This window comes from Thunnus maccoyii, chromosome 5 (genome assembly GCF_910596095.1).
Source record: "Thunnus maccoyii chromosome 5, fThuMac1.1, whole genome shotgun sequence".
Classification (NCBI taxonomy): Eukaryota; Metazoa; Chordata; class Actinopteri; order Scombriformes; family Scombridae; genus Thunnus; species Thunnus maccoyii.
In genome coordinates, this window is record NC_056537.1 from 1,706,678 (window position 1) to 1,721,409 (window position 14,732).

The window sequence follows — 14,732 nt, forward strand, 5'->3', positions numbered from 1 at the left end:
GCCAAAGTCCCTCTTTTTGTTACTATACTTCCACCTGCAGCTCAACAGGGAAACACTGTCCGAGGAAACACAAAGAGGGAATTTGATGCTAAAAAGACTGTAAATGTGTCAGATATCCACTTGATATGACTAACTCAGACTGATGAAGCTGAATAGAAGCTTCACAGAGACTTTTAAATACATTTTTGCACAGAGGGAGGACATGTTTCAATGTTCATTTTGGGCTCCCGACTGTTGTTTTAAGACAAACTTGAAAAACTATGAACCCTTTAAGGTATCAGGAGAAAAAAAGTTGGTTCAGTGCAACCCGCCCTTGATTTTCTTTATGTTTTCATATGTTTGCATAACTAATTTTGGAATAACAGGAATTTAACATTAAAATGCAACTCAATTTGAAAAGATAAGTAAAATGAAATTAATTAGAATTTCTTGTTTTAGTTCCATCCTTGTTTCCTCTTCTACACTTTTTTCTTTTATTTTTTTGTCTTCTTTCCTTTTTTCCTACATCATCTTTTTTATGTTCTTCTCTGTTTTCATAATTTCCCTCATTCTCATCTTTTATTCCCCTTTTCTTTCCTTCTTCCTTTCTCTTTTTCCTTAATTCTCTAATTTCCTTTCCACATTTACACTAAAATCATTTAACACTGGCTGCATAAATAAATAAATACGAGCTAGAGAGTGAAATAATCTTTAAAATATAATAACGTCAGTGTAGCTGTTCATCATCAGTGTCAGTGGTTGTGTGGAGGAGGTGAGGCCGGTGTGGCTGCGGGCTGTGGGCGGCGCACAGCTTCAGTCTGGCGGCTCCTCTTCAGTCAGTCAGTCGGTGTGGAGGAGAGCGGACGGAGCGGCGCACCGGGACGCGGATCTGTACTGAACATACACTCAGAGAAAGACCACAACAGACTAACCGACCGACCGACCGGCAGGCAGGAGCGTAGCGGGGCAGCATGGAGCTGTGAGGGCTGCGGGCCGACCGGGACCTGCTCCCCCCCCCAAAAAATATCACTGATTTGATTTGTTTATTTACGGCATCCGCGAGCTTTTCCCCCCCAACATGGAGACTACAGGCTGCTGGCTGCTGCTGGCTGCTCACTTCATCCTCATCTGCCAACAAGGTAAGACCTGCTGGCATCCGTGTTTTGTCCTCAGATGACACAGAAACGTTCATATCGGTTCATATGTGAATCGTTTATTGAGACCGTGGTTTTCAACTTGCTGCACCAACTTAAAGGTGATTGATTGCGCAGCAGCTCCAGGTGAGCAGAGAGGGCATCTGTGTCCCAGACAAACCAAAGAAGAAGTCATGTAGCCTGTGAATTTGTGTTTTTTGTTACAATTAGAAATCTTCTGCTCTGTTTTATTCCCAGAATTGAACCCGCAGTGCGTAACGCGGTGTGCGTATTTGGAATCATTCAAGGAAACGCATCTAAAAACCTTCTTTTTTAAAATTTTCTGAATATCAAATCCACGTTGTCGTATGACTGCGAGACCTCTGGTGTTTTCTAGTTGATAATCAGCCTCAGAGCTCCTCTCCGGGTCTGTGGGATCGCAGATTAAAATGTTTGAGAGGCGCAGGGCGTCACATATCAGCTCCAAACCGGAGCTGTCAAGCATGAAAAGAGAAGTTTGGACACGGTAGTCTGACTGGCTTATTAAGAGTGTCAGAGGCTCCATATCTGGCAACAACAACAGCAGTAATCCTATAAGGCCACTTAGAAAGAGATTTAATTATATAGAAAACTGTAAAGCAACAGACATCTGTTTTATTTCACACACACTGAAGGATCTTATACCAGTTTTGTGGTTGTAAGAGGAAAATAAGGTATTAAGAAAGGCTGGAAACACTTTAAATCCATGTAAAAACTAAACAGGAGGTCAAGTTAATGCCACTCATTTAAGCTCCTGTAGGAAGATGGAGGTCTGTGATCAGAAGGAGATAATGAGACAGACATTTGTAGTGTTTCTGGAGACTTGTTGTGTCTGCTGTAAGAAAGAATTTCAGGTTTAAGTGGCGACTGTTTCAACCTGTCTGCTCGCAAAAATGAAGGGATGCAGGTTCAAAAAATAACATACTGAGAAGTCCAGGAGTCTTCAGGTTGCAGGTTTTCCTTCCAGCCAACATGCTTTTCGGTAGTAATGACTCACTTCTTATCTGGGCTAATTAGGAGCAAATAAACTTCCTTTTTTCAATGTACAGTAGCTCCAGTCTCCCCTCTTTCCTATCGGGACAGTCAGTGTTGTAGATGTGACTTGAATCAGAAGTGATAATGTTCACTCTGCTGAATATGTCCAGGTAGCCTTCAGTTATTTCTATAAAACCGTTTTTTTGTGATTTAACAAAAGAAACCAAAGTTGTCAAAGGTTCAAGCAACCAGTCCAGAATCCCAAAACAGTGAAGATGCTTTCTGCTTCCAAAGGACTCGCAACTCTGTAAAATGCTTTCTGTTAAAGATGTTTTTCTTTAAAATGAGATTACAACATTTTGAGCCCTAATTGGCTTTTTATCAGATACAGAGGCATCAAGAAAAGTCTCTAATGTTAAAGAGAAACGTTGGTATTTTTCAGCCTGGAGCCCATTTTCCCATCATTTTATGTCTAAGTGACAATTCAACTCTCGCGATATTTCAGAGCGAGACTTGTTTAGACACAACAACAAGCAGACCGATGGTCCTTTCTATAATGTTATCAGACACTTTTATAATAACAATCTGCAAAGGATTACATTACAGCTGTTTACATTACATTACATTACATTACATTACATTACAGCCTGTTTGTGACTGCCAGCTGCAGCGTTCTTGCTCAATACTGGACCGATTCAAAAAAATTGTCTCCATTAGTCACTGATGAGAAGATACGGTTGAAAAATACTGAAGTTTCCCTTTAAATGTTGTCTAAACATGAGCAGCCGTACATGAACTCACACTCAACAAAATGATTTAACTCTGAATTGAATCAGAGGCTGAAATTTGGTGTCAACTCACACATTTCCGTCAAAACCATAAAATATTGGTATTTAGGTTCAGTATCAAGCTGCATGGCTGAACTTGTACCAGTATGACAGGAAGAGTGGACACGTTGTCCTCAAGTGAAAGGTCACTGAACTTATCAGCCTTTAATCGCAGACTTTCAGAACAACAGATTCTTTGTTAAACGTCACAGAACATTTCTTAAACATCTCGTTTCCGATCAAACACAGGATGATGCTGTCTCATGCTGCAGCTAATAATTATTATTTACCATGAGTCAACTTGGTCTTCTGTAAACAATGACCAACATTTTTCACCATTTTCTGATATTTTATAGATGAAAACAGACAATAGACAGATGAATCAATATGAAAATAACCCTACAGGCTGCAGTTTAGTAGTTGTTAGAGAACTTTTCACACTCTGCCTCAGGGTTTCTGTGCAGGTGAACGTCTCTGTTGTGTTGTTTTCTGTCAGAGTTCAGAGCTGCTCTGATGACACATCGTTGGCAGCTGGATTCATATTTCTGTTCTGTTTCGGTTCTTCTGCTACTGACACGACTACATTTGTTGTGTTTTTGTCTGCTGCTTTCTGACAGCAGGACTTGAAGCTTAGTGGAGTGAAATTCAGTGGTGGAAAGTAACTAAGTACATTTACTCAAGTACTGTTTGAGGTACTTGTACTTTACTGGAGTATTTCCATGTGATGCTACTTTCTACATTTCAGAGGGAAATATTGTACTTTCTACTCCACTACATTTATTTGACAGCTTTAGTTACTTTTCAGATGAAGATTTGACACAATGGATAATATAACAAGCTTTTAAAATACAACACATTGTTAAAGATGAAACCAGTGGTTTCCAACCTTTTTGGCTTTTGACGTCTTACAAAAAGCAGTGTGTAGTCGGGGTCACATTTCACATGTCTATGAGTTGTTAACAGCTCCACCAAATAGTGATTTTTCCCTCTAAACTTCTCACATGCTTTCATTTCAATAAATGTTCAAATGATCCAATATTTCAGCAAAAATCAAAGATTAGAGAAAAAGTCCAAAAACTGAAAACAGATTTGTGTATCAGAACTTTGTTTTTTCTTCTTTCCTCTCCCATTAATCATCTCACCACCCCTCAGATTTATCTGCTGACCCTTTGGAGGGGCCCGACCCCTAGGTTGGGAACCACTGGACTAAACTAGCTAACTGTATATAAAGTAGTGTAAACTAGCTCCACCTCCAGCAGCTACAACAGTAACATGCTGCTCTAACACTGATGCTTCACTATTAATAATCTAATGATGTCATATATAATAATATATCAGTCAGAGGGACCAAACCACTACTTTTACTGCAATACTTTAACTACATCAAGCTCATAATACTTATGTACTTTTACTGCAATACTTTAACTACATCAAGCTCATAATACTTATGTACTTTTACTGCAATACTTTAACTACATCAAGCTCATAATACTTATGTACTTTTACTGCAATACTTTAACTACATCAAGCTCATAATACTTATGTACTTTTACTGCAATACTTTAACTACATCAAGCTCATAATACTTATGTACTTTTACTTGTAATGGAGTATTTGTACATTTCTGTATTGATGCTTTTACTGAAGTAAAGGATCTGAATATTTCTTCCTCTACTGGTGAAATTCTTCATTTTTGTGAATGAAACTCGCCCACATATGGAGTGAAACATGTCGCCTTATTTGGACGTTTAGGTGTGTTGATTATACTGATGATCAAACCTCATGAAAGCACTAATTTGTACAATTATTAGCATTTGGTGACTTGAAACATTTGTATGAGGAAAACCTCACAGAAACAAAGTTATAAAATAAATATTTAAATGTTGTTGTATGAGGCTCATTGTCTTCAAAATTCAACCTGACATATTTGGTATCTTCATGATCTCTCGATTTTGAATACGTCTCTTGGTGAGGTTTTTGATCACACAGTGTGCGACAGACCCACCAGTGTGCTCTGCAGGATTGAGGAGCTTTAAGAAGTCAGTGGGAGATGAATCAGGATTTGTCGCCATAAGCCTGAACACTGGAAGGGTTTTCCAGCTCTTATCCTCTGGTTTGCCCTCCCAGCCTTACGGTACAGTCCGCAGCATGCCAGAGAGGACACTGATCTGCTTGGTTGAATCTTTTCAGGGGGTGAGACATGAAACAAAGATTAGGGGGGGAGAAGCTGGATGGAGCCAGTTTTTAGCTGAAGAGATGTGAAACCTTTTGTGCCCGGGCCAGTGCGTTTGGATCTGCGCTGCGATGGTTCGGTACCTGCAGAAAGCGCTCCGGGCTCCCTCACGCCTCCTCCCTCCCCTTTTTCATTCGGGGCTTTTTTTTTTTTTTTTTTTTTGGAAATGAAGCTTTGATGAAACGTCGGGGCACAAAGGAGGTGCCAGCTCGCTGAGGAGGAGGAGGAGGCAGCGCAGGAATGGTTGATGGTGGAAGAAAAGACACATGAGGAGAAAAACCCAGCACCATCTGTCCGTCCTCCCAAAAGATATTTGTGAATGGGCAGTGCCATCAGTACCCTGCGCTCCGTCTGGGCTCGCGGAGTCGCCGGGCCTCTTGTTGTCTAACAGGGAGTCTGCTGACAGATGGCCGTCACAGTCAGGCAGTCTGTCAGTCAAACACATGCAGGGGTCGGCTGTAGATGGGCACTGAGGATGCCAACGCCGCGCTGAGCTAAATATGACTAATAGTATTTATTGTCTGTCATTTTAATGATAATGTGCTTTTTTTTTTTTTTCTACCCCATTAGTGGCATCGCTTCAGATTAGCAGCCTGTTTGTCCAAAATGTTGCTGCTCAGTGAGACATCTCAACCACTACTGTCCTTCCCTAAAAGCATCTTAAGGCTGAAATGATCTTAAAATCCATCTTAAGAACCTTCTTAAGCTTAAGAGGTGTTTCCCAGAAACATTATGACTGGAGACGCTCTTAGAAATTAATTAAGAAATTAATGAGTAACTACTAAACACTTGTAGGAAGCTGAGAGCATCTTAAGAAGATCCGCAACCAAAAACTACGTTTTATTGAAGTTTTTAATTGTTTTGTACATTTTTAAGCCGATAGTCTTATCATGGACACTCTTGTTCTTTAAGATACATATTCATGAAACTTATAGGAACAGCTGTCGCTTCATTTTAGTTTTAATAGGAGCTTCGTTTGCCTCCAACAACAGTTAAATCAATCTTTACTTTGTTAATCCAGTTTCCACCCAGGAACATGAATTATAAAGACTGTTGTCTGTTTACTGCACATTAAGCTTCATTTTCATACTCAACAATTTCAAGTATAAAACATTTATTTGTTTACAACATTTAGGCTTTGTCATGTGTGTTTTTTTCAATAAATATCACGGCTTATATCAGTTAAGTTGCTTTAAAATGTACTCAGCATAATCTTTGACACTCCTAACGGCGTGCACGTGCACGTGCACTGACTCTTAAATACTGCTTTAGAGAACTCTCCTCACCTTAAACATCGATCGTTATTAGGAAACAAGGTCCAGATTACTGTGAACTGTGGATATTCGTGCTCCTCAGAGGATGAATCCTGATGATTTTAGTGAGTTCATCAGGAAAAATTCATACTTGTACACATGAAATATCACATTCGTCTCAATCTCAAAGTCATCAGACTAGTCATAGTGTTGCTGGTTCGTGTTTCCTGAAGTTTGTTACCAACGTTCTTACTTCAGAATTACAATAAGTCTCCTTTGTATGTTTAAATAAGAAACCTCCACAATTTTAATAATGAAAGTTAAATTATAGCTTAGCATCCTAATTAGTGTGTAACTTTTATTGATGCTGGTTTACTGTGTTGGTGTAAGTGTGTAAGTCTGAGACTTTATTATATCCTCCTTCTCATAGTTGTGTTTGATTTGCAGGTGAACATACTTTTTCTCTCAGGATGTAATTTAAATTGTTCTCATGTGAGTCTAAGCGGACGTTTTCATCTCAGATCGTTGTTTTGTCGAGCAGATACTGAGACTTTAAAAAATGATTCGGTTTGAAGTGAGTTTGATGGATTGACGACTGTTTCAGTTTCAACATAGTTATCATAGTTTCTGCTCCACACATTTTTGACCAAATTAAGATTTTCTGGCTCCAGGAATTCAAGATGGAGGCGAGCAGTAAACCCAAACCCTGACGACACACCAGGCGTCTTTTTCTACAATCTACAACATAAAATACAGAAAACTAAAACATAAAAGAGACTTATAGTAATATATTGTATATCAATATCAAATAAAAGCCCTTATATCTTAAAGTTCAACTTTACAGCGGCTGAACATCTTGTTTCCTCTCTGCAGTGATGTAGGAGTGTACTCAGGGGTGTGTCGGTACACCGTGATGTCACTGCTGGGTGTGGTTACTGGTGTCTGTCAGAGTTGAAAAAGACGCCACTTTTCAGTCTGGCTGGTTCAGTTACTCTTAAAAATAATACGTGTTGTTTTACATATCAGTACGACACAGAATATTTTGGAACTAGCATCACTGGAGAAGAGTTCAAACTAAAGCTGGGCGCCAAATCATCCTTAAGACCTGAATTTCAATACTGGTACCAAAATGATACTTTATTGGACACGTAGCTTGAGAAATAACACCTTTTCCTCTATAAACTCTTATTTTTATTGAACAAAAGAAGCCATTATTGTCAAATATTAAACACAAGCAGCTGCACAAGAAGTTTGTTTTAATAAAATACAAACTAAAACTGTAAAAATGTACTTAAATCAGGAAGGATACTCCGTGTCGCTCCAGTCTTTACCGTCTTTACTGTTACAGTTTGTGGACTCAGTTAAACTTTATTTTGAGAGTTAAATTCTGTCTTTAACCTCATTTGGATTCTGTCTGTCTGTTGAGGAGAGACTGTGGTCACCTCAGATGACCTTTTCCCTCATTTTAGTCTTTATTTCCTTCTTTTTCTCACCCTTTTCTCTCTCTCTCTGTCTCCTTTCACTCCTTAATTTTATCCCTCCATCTCCGTCCAAAGCAAGCTTCGGCTGGGCAGCTCGCCGCAGACGTCCCTCGCTGCCCCACTGGTTGTCTGGACATTAAAAAAAAAAAAAAGCAGATTTCCAGTCATGGCAGCGAGGGTATTTGATGACCAGATTAGTGGGTATTAGGCTCAACGGTATTCACTCAGGCATACACAGGGGCCACCGGTTTGAATCCTCCTGAGTCGCCCCTCTTTTTCTCTCCGTTGGCCCTCGGCTGAATGGAGGCCGGGGTTACGTGGGGAAACAACCAGCCGGGTCCTCGGCGGAGGTCAGCTGAGGAGGCCCGTCCGTCCTGCGCCGCCTCCTCGGGCTCGGCCCGGTGAATTATGCTGTCAGAGGGGAGATTTGTTTTGTAACAGTAGGAAAGGGGGCAACTACAAAAAGACAGGAGGTGTAAGGGGGTAGACTGAGGGGAAGGGGGGGGGTGAGGAGTGGGGGGGGTGGGCTGGGGGGGGGTGCAGAGCAACAGAGCTGGAGAAAAGAAAGAGGGTGAGGGGTGGTTTCATGTGGAGGGGAGCATTTAAGCGTGACGCATGATGGCACTGCGATTTGTCCCAGTGGCGGTGGCGGTGAGGAGGAGAGGACGCTGTCACACTGAGAAGCTGGAGCTGAAGTGTGGGAGCGCAGTGTGTTAGGAGGGTGGGGGGGGAGGGGTGGAGAGGGGGGGGGGGGGGGGGGGGGGGTAAACACACACACACACATTCTTCCTCCGACACCTCAAGGCTGGAGGCCTCGTAGAGCGATGGAGCGCAGGTTAAGCAGCACTCCTGCCTTCATTAGTCTTCGTTAACACCCCCCCAGCCTCGTTCCCCCCCCCCCCCCCCCCAACCCCCCTAACCGCTTCATTCCCACTATGTGTCTCCCATCTCCGTTCTCAGGCCTCCTTCCCTTCATGCACTGTAAAAAGACATTCATCCTAACAAGTTGTTTGGTCTCAGATTCCGTTTTTCCTCATTTAGTTCCAAAGCAGGTGGATTGTTGGGAAATTTAGTTTGCGATTGCTCATCTGGAGCCGGTTACACCACATAAACATGAATAAGTTTGTGTATAAAGTCTTTCCTGAGTTCTAGTGATTTACTAAATAAGGTTGCAGCACTAATAAACATTTTAGTGTTCAATAAGTTTAGTTAATTTAGTTCAAGTAGCAACCAACTATGTAAACAGGAAGTGACTGCAACATCAGACTGTCAGGGAACTTCCAAAAATATCAGTTTTAGGAGCCAAAAGATACAATAAACTTTTTTTTTTTTTCACAGTTGCCCCTCCAGGCCTCCGTACTTAGCAAAACATGCAACATGAATAAGATAACTGCACAAGACACTTTATTGCAGGAAATGAAACAAAAGAATCTCATCTGATTGATAAATCAAACCTAAACATGTGTTTTTATGTCTCATATACAGTATGTTGTGTTCCAGCTCTTCACTGGAGCTTTATGACGTTTCCACTGAGTGAAATATTCAAAACTAGGACTTTAAGATGATTTTATGGCTGCATCATTTCAGCAAATGGAAATAATCCAGATGTGCATCATTTTATACACATTTTCCCCCAAATTCAGCCCCGAAGATTTGATGTCTTTTGGAAAAGATTTTTGGACAAATTGACGCGTTAAGATGGATTTTTTTTTTTTACAGTGCATTTCCTCGGGGGCAGATCTCGGATCTTTTTTTGTTTCTTGCTCTTCAATCTTCTTTAACATTTTTTCTGTCCAGCTCCTTTTCCTCTTTCTCTCTCCACCTCTTAATCTCTCATTTTCTCTCCTCCTTTCACAGCTCCTCTGTGCTGCTGCACATCTTCTGTCACCCTGTTGTCCCACATTTCTCCCCTTTTTCGAGCCTCATGCCTTCATCCTTCTACTGTCTGTCCACCCCCCTCCCTCCTCCTCCTCATCCCCCCCTTAGCATTTTTTAATCCTCCTCCTCCTCCTCCTCCTCATTTGTCTCCTCTCTCATTTCTGGGTGGGTGAGGGATGAGGGGTGTTGAGGGTGGGTTTTTTTGGTTAGCCAACCATCTTGTCTCTGCTGGTGTCCTTCTGGTGCTCTGCCACCACCCTCCTCCTCCTCCTCCTCCTCCTCCTCCTCCTCCTCCGTGCCCACCGCTACTCTGGGCGCTGTAATGGATGACGGGGCAGATCCGGGTGGCCCACAGCGCCTCTGAAAGGGGGGCCCTCTCACACCGGGGCCCATTGCAGCGGAGAACAAGTGGAGCCCCCGTAGAGTAGCTGGTGGAGAGCCATTTGATTTGTCCTCCACTTTTCTCCCTGTTTTCTCCACTCCTCAGCTGCCTGCGAGTGTGTGGTCTCTCCTCCATCCTGGACGCCTGATGGTCCTCGTCTCTCCAGTTGCTGAATGCAAAATCAAAAAAAAAAAAAAAAAAGGCCAGCGATAAAAAGGCCTGCGTGGAGGACGCGGGTCGGTCAAAGTCCTTCTCAGTAAAAAAAGGCCGATTCGCTCCTTTTTTCTTCCCCATTCAGCGGCTGGTGGAGGGGATCTAAGCAGGTGAATGTAAAGACGCTTTAGGCAGATGTTAGCAGGCACAAAGGGATTCGATGGGCTTCAACAAGGCTTTTCAAGTATTTACAGAACATTTACATTTACATTTCAGGCATTAGTCTGATCCTCTTATCCAGATCAGCTTCCATTGAGTGCAGCAGGAGAATGAGCTTAAATTGCTCGATCACCAACATTACAAGCTAACAGTAGCGGGGGGTTGAGACGTACAGCGACGTGTCAGGACTCCAGAGACTCTAAAGAAGTACGAGGAGAAGAAAAAAAAAAAAAGATGCTGAGAAGAGACTCAGATATCTTAGATTTTTATAACAGTGTGAAAGACTGAACTAACAAGTGATTTAAAGCTGCATTCATTGATTTTTTCTGGCTGCTTGGTGGCATAAAAACTCCACAACAAGCTGGAAAAACACCCAGACACAGTATGTCATAATCGAGTCCTGTTTACACATCTAGAAGACACAGAGCAATATTCTTATCCCATTAGAGCGGTGTTTGTACGTCTGATATTTACTCTCCTTTTATCTCCGGTTTGGTCTCCACCTACTCCAGAGAAAAATATGTCTCTTTAGCTGTTGGATGTTCCAATATCTTCACCATCTGGTCTCTTAGTCTGTCTGCTGTTTGAGTTACAGCAGCTTATGTTAATACTCATTTGGCAAAAAAAAATGAAAACGAATGTTTCAGTGTGAGACTGGAGATGTAATCAGTTTTCCACACACGATAAATGTTGGTCTGCTTCATTTCAGCACCGTCTGCCGTTTAAAAAGCATGCCTGTCTTCACCTGCAGGCAGTATGTTATGATCTTTGTATTTATATTATTGTCTACAGTAGATTTATGTAATCTATAAAAGGGGAAAAGTTTATTTTATTTTTAATTCATTTCGTCAGGGGGCGATTTTTTATTTGGCCAGTGGCTGGTTTCCAGGTACACCATCATAAAATAAATTGTAATTTCTCCTTAAAGTAGCAGTGAGACTCTCTGCAGTATCTCAGAGCATATAGTTGGTGATTTTTCTATATTTTTCTTATTGTCAACAAATCTCATGTTGCAGAGTTTAAGAGTAAAAACAGTGAAAATTTCTCCAGGAAGTTTAGTACAAAGTCAAGAGTTCGTGATTCGTGGCACAACAAGCTAGAAGAGCAGACTAAACAGACCTGCATCCTCACATATGTGCGGTGGCGTCTTCCTGTCATGGAAATACTTTCCAAAGAATCAAACCTCCTTTTGAAGCTGTAAACAAACTAAAGTAACCAAACTCTTCAGGGATGAAGGAACGTGTCATCCAGTGCAGCAGTTTGACTCACTGACATGTTTTTTGTATCACTGCAATACAGTTAAAGACTTTTCTTTAATCTGCTCGCTAATAAAAGGAATATATGGTGACTTATGTTTCCCTTGTAAAGTCAAATGATGGAATACATGTAAAGAAAGAGTTGTGCACCTCTGTGTTCTTTCTCAACATTACAATTCCCAGTCTGGACATCTTATGTTCTTAATTATAAACACACACAACAAAAAAAACTTCAGAGCAGCTTCTGAAAGCTTCATTTTGACCCAAAGTCTGAGATTCATCGTATATCAGGTGTGTTCGTTCAGAGGTCGACTGTCAGTTTGACCTGCGGTTAAAAACTCATTCAGCCCCAGAGGCCGAGGTAAATCTGTCCTCCTCCTGGTCTGACCGGTTCTCTTCATGTCTGCTTCAGGTTGTGTTGACACACCTGAGCTGTGATACAAAGAAAGGAAGGATTTGGAGGAAAACAAATAAAGCAGCAGCAGGAAGAAATGAGTGAAAGCTGTTAAAGGTTAAGCTGTTAGTCTGAATTACAGCAGTTACATCTAATTGGAGTCACATTGTCACTGACGGCAGCTGAAACTGATTTTGGGATGAAACCGGTTCTGATAACTTCCAGATGTGCAGCTTGACCCTCAGTTGTGTTTCTGTTGTATGCAGACATGTTAGTGTTGTCATCCTGTTCAGATTAGTTAGGCGTAAAAGTCATTGAAATCTAAAGGCTTCGTCCTTTGTGGAGCAGGAACATTTCACTGAAATCTGTTTGTTATAGTTGTCACAAATTATTGTTATTATGCTTTTTGTGATCTACTGTCCTTTATTTCCTGTTCTGATGTTAAACATGAACGTATGTAAAAATGCTGCCTGTAAGACAAAGCTCAGGTCTCATCCCGCCCTGGCAACGTTTTTTTTTTTTTAACTTTTCCTGAGGAGATGATGTCGGCGTGTCGCACATGTCAGTAAACGTCTGTTCTGTAATCTTTGTTGTTTACGTTGTCTGCTCTCATATTTCAGATCTGATTCGGGCTCCAGTATTTGTTGCTCTGGACAAATGCATGAATTGATCGAATGTCCTGCCTGAACTTTCTGTTGTGCATCCAAGACCCTTTGGCTTTAATCAGCCCAGTATCCAGTGATCTGCAGCTAATTTCCATTTATTTCTATTATCAATTATTCATTCGGTCTAAAATATGTCAGTAAATAGTAAAACATGTCCATCACAAGCTCCCAGAGCTGTGATAAACCGTGGTTCAGATGTCTTAATTTGACTTATTAACACTCCAAAATCCAAAGATAATTGTTTTATTATCAAAATGTTCACATTTGGGAAGCTGGAGCCGATGGATTTTTACCATTTTTGTTTAAAAAATAGCTTTAACCTCTTTATTTGATAATCATAATTGTTGCCAACTTATTTTCTGTTGATCAATTAATCGTTGCAGCGAGAGGTAGAGAGGTATTAGCATGTAGCAATTAACTAATCGCACTAGATGAGACTGTTTAATGAGATTCACAGTTGTCTGGTGTGTTTTGTTCTTCTTTTCTGTGATGTTTTTATAATTATCCCTCTTCAACACACACACAGCCGCTGTATTTCCATCTGTACGTACAGCAGACGGATGTTTCCCCACATCTCTCTTCTTGTTACCGGCTGCTGTATGTGGTGCTGTAGCCGTGGGTGGGATGTTGGGGATGTTGGAGGCAGCTGGTGGTGGTGGTGGTGGGCGGGGGGGGGGGGTTGAACAGCAGGAGGTCGGCACCAAATTGCTGCATCTGGAGCGCCAGGAGCTGAGTTAGAGAAGATATTTTTAGGGACAAAGTACAGTTCACCTCCACACAAATCATAAAATATATGTTTTTCTCCTCGTTAGGATCCCAAAATATGAATAAATTCAAACTGAAATCAAATGTAAACAAGCTTGTTTTTTGAGATTTGTGTCAATGATCTCATGTAGAGAGAAAATATGAATAAAAGTAGATAAAATGTGATTTACAGTCAGATAAGGATGAAGAGGACATGTCTGCTGTCATTAGTTTAAATTTCTAACGAGGGAAAATCCAGCAGAAGTGTGTCAAGGTTAGAGAAGGACAAAGTGTAAAATCCATAATTTCCTCAGTCCGCCCCCCAACCCCGCCCCTCCTCCCCCGCTGTTAATTCAATTAGGTCATCTCTCAAAATAGTCATGCATCCCCAAGGCACCGTAACAAAATGTCCGCCTGTTAATGAGTCGGTGATCGTGCTGATGTTCGCCCGGTTACACTGAAGCAGCGCGGTGGACTCACGCAGGTGAAAAAAAAAGCAATTAGTGCTCGGCTGCAGACCTGCGACTCCTGCTGCGACCTGCAGATGATGCGCTGACATCATCTGGAGCTGGTTGGCGGCGGCGGCGGCGGCGGCGGTGGCGTCCTGCTGGGAGACGGAGAGGACAGGTGAAGGGTTGTCTGAACAGAGGTTTCAGTCTCTGCTCTTCAGGAGACACTTTGAATTAACCCTTTAACTGGTGGTTTTTTCATTTTTAACCCGTTGACTAAAAATCACAAATATTTTTGAGATTGATTTCCTTCCTTTGAGACTTTCTGTTAATAGTACAATATGCACATTGCCATAGACCTCCATTTTTGCCCAAAATCTATTAAAAACACGTTAATGAGCCAAACTGCTGCAGTGGTTACTTTAGTTTGTTTAGAAATGGCTCCAAAGACTAATAACAGAATAAGATTTTCAGTCTCAGGAGAGTTGTTCCTTGTACAGCAGACGCCACTGAGCATGTGCGGGAACGTGGTTCTGTTTACAGCTTTGCTAGCTTGTTATGCTACATATCACAACCTCTTGACTTTTTACTACAGTATAAATTTCTCAGATAACTTCAGTACAAAGTAACTAAAGTAACCAAACTCTTCATGATGAAGGAACATGTCATCCA

General features: G+C 41.4%; 1 protein-coding gene across 5 annotated transcripts in view; it reads left to right on the plus strand.

The window, feature by feature from the left end:
- Window positions 1-751: 751 nt before the first annotated feature.
- ptprz1a (protein tyrosine phosphatase receptor type Z1a) overlaps window positions 752-14,732 on the plus strand; it is a 105,562-nt gene continuing 91,581 nt past the window's right edge. For 2 of the 5 annotated variants that reach the window (XM_042410733.1, XM_042410734.1), the window contains exon 1: window positions 752-1,118. In XM_042410733.1, the coding sequence (XP_042266667.1) occupies window positions 1,058-1,118 (61 nt within the window). In that variant the 5' untranslated portion in view covers window positions 752-1,057. The remainder of the gene's footprint in view (window positions 1,119-14,732) is intronic. The other 3 variants (XM_042410736.1, XM_042410737.1, XM_042410735.1) reach the window with 2 other exon arrangements.